This window comes from Garra rufa, chromosome 21 (genome assembly GCF_049309525.1).
Source record: "Garra rufa chromosome 21, GarRuf1.0, whole genome shotgun sequence".
NCBI lineage: Eukaryota > Metazoa > Chordata > Actinopteri > Cypriniformes > Cyprinidae > Garra > Garra rufa.
In genome coordinates, this window is record NC_133381.1 from 19915966 (window position 1) to 19922802 (window position 6837).

The 6837-nt window shown below is 35.4% G+C and overlaps 1 protein-coding gene across 1 annotated transcript; it reads left to right on the forward strand.

The window, feature by feature from the left end:
* The first annotated feature begins 184 nt into the window (after positions 1-184).
* LOC141296151 (mitochondrial fission regulator 1-like) lies at positions 185-6509 on the forward strand. The gene is made up of 7 exons (XM_073827431.1): positions 185-315; positions 868-1000; positions 1093-1200; positions 3928-4034; positions 4168-4379; positions 4555-4912; positions 6371-6509. Exons 2-7 carry the CDS (start codon positions 986-988, stop codon positions 6480-6482), a joined length of 912 nt encoding a protein of 303 aa, XP_073683532.1. The 5' UTR covers positions 185-315; positions 868-985; the 3' UTR covers positions 6483-6509.
* The last annotated feature ends 328 nt before the right edge of the window (positions 6510-6837 follow it).

A 6837-nucleotide genomic window follows, 5' to 3' on the forward strand; every position in this document is an offset into this window, starting at 1 on the left:
TTACATACAAAGCGGAATGTTTTAACTTTATGTGCAGGTTGACTTTTATTTTGCATTTTAAAGCTCTGGTAAACGTCTAATTCTATTGGACGCTGAGGTAATAAATGCAGAATTCCAACCAATCACAGGACGCTGCTACCACACGCACTTCCGACTCATGCACTCTTTGCAAATCAGCCGGGGGCGCGCTGAGCTAACAGCTAATCAGCTAACGGAACAGGGAGAAAGGAAGCTAAGGCGATTCACAATATACAGTAAACCAGAGTAATCTGCACAAGTGCAGAAAAATAAACTGATCTAATCTGATCCCGCATGGTATGTCTTATAATTCTTCTAAATGCATTATTAGCAGCTGCACATTATAAGGTCGTTTGTTAGCTAATATGCTAAAAGAAGGAATGAGGGTCACAGGACGCCTTTGGTTTGTTTACCTTGTTTACAGTTTCGGTTTTGTTTTATTTATGTTACCAGTTTGCACTGTTGACTTTTTACTATTATAATCGGCTGTTCATTAAATTGCCAATTTTCTTGTTTGTTCTTAGATATATACTGGTATTACTCTACCTATCTTAATATTTACTTGTTGATTTATAGTTTTGATTACTCATATAAATAAATTATATAACCCAGCGATTGAGCGTCATAAAACATCTGTGCTGACACCGTGCTTAACACTTTATTTACTTTATAAAATTGATTTATAAACTAACATTAACACATAGGAGTCACTCAGTATGCAGCAACTGCAAAAACATCATTAACTGTGCTCTTTTAAACCATATGCGATCTCTAGACCAGCATTCTAGGTGGTTTTGCACATGAAGGATAAAATATCTAATGTTTTTTTTTTATTTTTCATATTTCAAGGCAGAGGAACTCTCATCCCTGATGAACATGTTCAGTGTCCTATAATAATAATAATAACAATCTAAACACTACTATACATTCAAAGGCGGTGGTGCTTTCTCTCTTCACTCTCAGCAAAATGGAAACAGAAGCCGTAAGTAGATAAACATCTAGAAGAGCTGTTTTATTCTTGTTGTGTCAAAGTTGATAAATTTTAAGACTTTTTTTTGTTTGCTTGTTCTTCAGGAGGTAATCCCTATTTGGCAAAATAAACCACATGGATCAACTCGTAGTGTGGTCAGAAGAATCGGCTCGACGCTGCCCCTTAAACCCTGTCCCAGGGCTTGTTTCCAGGTATGGGAATACAAATTGTTCATATAAACTCACATATAGAGGGTTTGCACTTACGTCACGAGTATCTCCTATATGGCCACACATTCAGTTAACTGACCAAAGTCAGAGTACGAGTAGTATTAATTTAAACATTAGCCTAATATTTCACCTACCTGACTGGAAATGATAAGAACAAACACAAATGTTGTCAAGATTCTTGCCCTGAAAATCCTGGTTCGGTTTGGCCAACCACAAACTTGTTCCCTAATACAGTTTTTGCACTTTTCTACTTGATTTGTTATAACTTTCGTCAGTTTATACTACTCCAGATCTTTTTCCAAGTCTCGCCCAATTAGTAAAGCCCAAAACATGACAATAATTGACCATTTTCAACTGCAAAATATGCAAGTTTCATTCAGTTCAGTGACACATTGTGAAAACACTCTATACTTTCATGAACTCAGACAGTTTATGTTGTAAGTTAATCCTCATAAGCTTTTCCAAAAAGTCTCACACATTGGCTGTTTGTGGTCATTTTTAATCAAGTACATTAAAATTGAAAGCTAATTTCCCTTAAATAGTAACAATGCAATTATGCAATTTAGATTTTAAAGCTGTCTGTTTGTTCAACATATAAAATTCTGTCATTAATTACTCACCTTAATGTCGTTCCAAACCCTTAAGACCTTTGTTCATCTTCAGAACACAAATTAAGATATTTTTGATGAAATCTGAGAGCTTTCTGACTCATAAAAGTAATAAAAAAAATTTAAAATAGTCCATGTTATATCAGTGGTTCAACCTTAATTTTATGAAGCAACGAGAATACTTTTTGTGCGCAAAGAAAACAAAAATAACGACTTTATTCAACGGTTTCTTCTCTTCCCTGTGTCTTTAACACACGTTTACAAACGTACCATGACACATATGTGTGATGCTCCTGGTGAAAAAAGATTAAAAAATTGTTGAATAAAGTTATTTTTGTTTTCTTTGCACACAAAAAGTATTTTCGTAGCTTTATTAAATTAAGGTTGAACCACTGATGTCACATGGGCTATTTAATCGATGTCCTTACTACCTTTCTGGTCCTTGAAAGTAGAAGTTGTGTTGCGTTGCTGTCTATGCAGAGTCAAAAAGCTTTCGGATTTCATTCAAAATATCTTAATTAGTGTGCAGAAGATGATTGAAGGTCTTAGGGGTTTGGAACGAACACCATGAGGGTGAGTAATTAATGACAGGAGTTTAATTTTTAGTTAAACTAACCCTTTAAATGACCACTTGGTGTCTCTTTTTTTGTCATCTTGTTCAGATGGCATATGTTAAAAAACAAACAAAAAAGTTTTGAACAACTCCGTTTGAGAACTCTTTCTATTAAAAAACCCCATTGTGTTTCCTTCTGAAGCATCAGTGAGTGTTTGAACCTTCTGTGATAGTTGCATATGAGTCCTAGCCTGGAAAAATCCAGACCCTAATCTATTAAGATTAAGGGTCTGGGATCGAGCAATGAAAACTGCCTAACTCGAGGGGCGGCACCAAGCATGCATTTGAAACTCTAACTGCACGCAATTGGATAACGCCACGACCAATCACAACAATACACGCTTAGCTACCAGCAGAGCTAAATGATGTTTCATTAACAAAGTTCGGGAGAAGCGCGTCAGATGCTTAGCGTAAACATCACAAGTCAATCAGCGCCATAGGTTTAAATACAGCTGACTCACCTCAATTCACTCGATGGTTTATCAGTAAACCTCCACCACCCCATCTCATCACTCCGAGTTCTCGCTACTCCTATTGGGGGGTAACGTACTCTGGGTTCGGGCCACTCCCGAGCTCGGAGCCCTTCACCGGACAGCACGCCAAACATGCACTACTATTCTCCGGCTAATTATATGTAAGCGTGAACTCGTGAACTGATAGATTAAACTCTTGCCGTATCCAGTCGGCAAAACAGCAAAAACGTCCTTCTTGCAAAGGAACGATTCGAGTTTTCGGTTTTCTGTTCCTCTTTTATATGGAAAGCCAAGTCTAACTCATTCATTGTAGCGGCCAAAGCCGTTTCAAACAACTTGTTGTTCATCAGTAGCGACAGCGATCTTTCAAAATTTACTATATGATTTGGACGTCGCAGTGCTGTCATCATCAACTTAGCTCGCCTCTGGCCCGCCTACATCAGATACACCGATTTGATTGGTTCCCACAATTGCTTACGTATTGCAGTAACCTGCATCATTGCTCGATGCCAGAGTGTCTTGCAGAGACAATTCAAATTGTGCTCTCGCGAGACCTCTGGATTTCCAGGGTATATGAGTCCCTCAGTTGTCCTGAAAAGATGGATCTCAACATTATACAGTTATAGTTGGAAAGGGTTCAAATACACAAAAAATGTTGAAAAACCAAAGAATTTGTGGGACCTGAAGGATTTTTGTTAAGAAGAGTGGTCAGTTTAACTGTTTAAGACAAACAAGGGACTCATGAACAACTAAAAACACACATGTGGATCAACACAGTATTAAGAATCAAATGTATGTAAACTTTTCAGGGTCATAATTTGTATAAATTCAACTATTGTTTTCTCTTGTGGACTATTTGTAAATGTCTTTTATGTGAAATATCTTATTCAGGTCAGTAATATAAAAATAACATGCACTTTGTATGGTCTCTCTTATTTTGCTAAAATAATTAACATTTTGGAGATTCTGCTAGGTGTATGTAAACTTTTGACCTCCAACTGTATGTGTTCTCCAGGAGCTCCCAGGCCTTCCGCCAATGCGTATGGATGGCCCTATGGTGCCTACATTGGCAGATATTGCCTGGATTGCAGACGATGAGGAGGAGACGTATGCCAGAGTCAGGTAAGTGATCTGTTGCGCCTCTGAAATTATATTTGACAGGTTTTTTAAATGTTGTTATGCCAGATATAGAGCAGAATTGAAAAGTCTTAGATCCTCAGATGAAAGTTAATTTTAAACAAATGATATTTATCAGGAGTGACACACGTCCCCTGAGGCACGAGTGGAGGCCGACGCCGCTGCTGGTTATGCACAGGAACTCGTCTGTGCCAAACTTTAGACGAGAAGGCAGGCGAGTCGAGGGTCTGAGGAAACCAGGTGTAACTGCTTTAAACCGCACCACAGCTTTACAAGATGAGCTAAGTCGACTCCGAGCCCAAATTGCCAAGATTGTCGCTACAGATTCAGGTTGAGTAGTTCATTATACCTCATTTAATTATCTATCATTTAAAAAACAAACATTTTACAAAGGTAAGTTAATTTTAATTTGGAATTTGCCAGCAAAAATGTAGTCAATTTTATGTATTTACTTGTAACTGATTTGTCTTGCAGTCCCTCATAAAAACGTTTGATCTGTTTTCAGATTCAAATCCCATAACCCCTGACCTGCTGTCCCCTGATGATACTAGTGTGGGTTTTTCCATGGCTCATTTTGAGACAGCTGCTTATCAGCCGGCCCCTACGGCCTCCTTTGTCATCAGTGATGTTACAGAGGAGGAAGAAGAAGAAGAGGAGGAGGAGGAAGAGGAGGTGTCAGAGCTAGTGCCTGATCCTATGCCACCAGTTTCCATGACTGCATCTGCCACCTTTGATCTTGATCGCCCTACTATGGACTTCCGGGAACCAGAGGAGGACACAGTGTCTCTTTCAAAATCAACAAGCTTTGCTGATGTCATGGACATCCTGAAAGACATGAACCGCATGAAGATGAGCAAGGACAGGTGAGTGCAGTTTTTTGTGCTGTTGTTTAAAATTGTTTGGTTCTTTGTCAGTTTATTCTTATGTGAAGGTCTTTTCATTGTACAACATATACACAATTTTTTTTAACATTAAGATTTTTAATGTTTTTTACGAATTCACTTCTGCTCAACAAATATCCAAAATACAGCAAAGGCAGTAATACTGTGAAATTATTTTACAATTTAAAATAACTGCTTTCTATTTTAATATGTTTTAAAATATAATTTATTCCTCTGATCAAAGATAAACTTTCAGCATCATTACTCCAGTCTCCAGTGTCACATATCCTTCAGAAATCATTATAATATAATATATTAATAATATTTTAGATAATATAAAATAATTGAGTACATTTTTTTCAGGATTCTTTGACGAATAGAAAGATACAAAGATCAGCATTTATCTGAAATAAAAAGCTTTTGTAATATTATACACTATACCATTCAAACTTGGAGTCAGTATCATTTTTGGGGAAGAAATGATAGAAATTAATACCTTTATTTAGCAAGGATGCTTTAAATTGATCAAACATGATGATAAAGACATATCTAATGTTATAAAAGATTTCTGGTTTAGATAAATGCTGTTCTTCTGAACTTTCTATTCATCAAATAAATCTGAAAAAAATTCATTCAGCTGTTTTCAACAGAGTAATAGTAACAGTAATAATAAATGTTTTTTGAGCAGCAAATCAGAATATTAGAATGATTTCTGAAAGATCACGTGACTGGAGTAATGATGCAAAAAATAGCTTTGAAATTACAGGAATAAATTACATTTCAAAATATATTCAAACAACAAACTTTATTTTAAAATAGTTATTTTAATTAGTAAAATGTTTCAAAATTTTAGTCACTAACATTATTGTGCATTACATTTATGATAATGATAATAATACTAATTATTATTTTAATGAATAGTCAACACATTAATACTTGTTTGTGTAAATTTATGGTAATAATAATTTATATTATAAATTAATAGTTATTTAGTTATAAATGTTTATTATTATCTTTATTAATATATTCAATTATGTTATTGTGTTTTATGTGCTTTCATAAGATATATTGATATACTATTAATATTTCTATTGACATGTTTAATAATATTAGTTGTTATTTGTATTATGATAAATTAGCAGTTATGGCATTAATGTTGTATGCTTGCATGTTTAATATCTATTATTTTTAGTAGTAGTAAAAATGTGTATTAATGCTGATTAGATTGATTTATATTATTAATAATAAAAGCAAGTGAAGTAACTAATGTTATTGTGTATTACATTTAGGATAATAAAAATACTACTACTTTTATTATTATTATTATTATTATTATAAACAGTCATAAAGCTTATTAATACCGGTTGTTGTTTATTATTATTATTATTATATAGTAATATAGTCAATAATATTACTGTGTTTTTTGTGTACTTTATCTAGATATAACCGTGGGTGCACCTCACTGAGGGAGGAAGACTCTGCCTCTCTTATATCTGAAGCACTGAGGAAGAAATTCATTCTGAAGGATGACGACATCAGTATGAGGAAATAATCAATCATCCAAACCCTCTCAGCAAACCCTCCATGTAAGGCCAAACTGCATGGATTGTTTTTCTCTTTGGTTTAAAGTTGGCGTTTGAGATGCAAAACCAAGAGAATAAAACATGGCTGTGAAATTTTATGTACTTAAGTCTTACCTTTTTTTTTTTTCCTACTGGGTCAGTAGGCCCGTAACTGTGGACCGCTGCCATGGAAAACCCCATAAAGCCTCTGAATAAACTCAATGGAGATCTTCTGTGTTCCTCAGCACTTCCACAATGCTGCGCTGTTGTGACACGACTGGAAGAAAAAGCAGCAGCTCCCATCAGCACACACACATACACACTCCAACTTGCACTGAGCGGGCA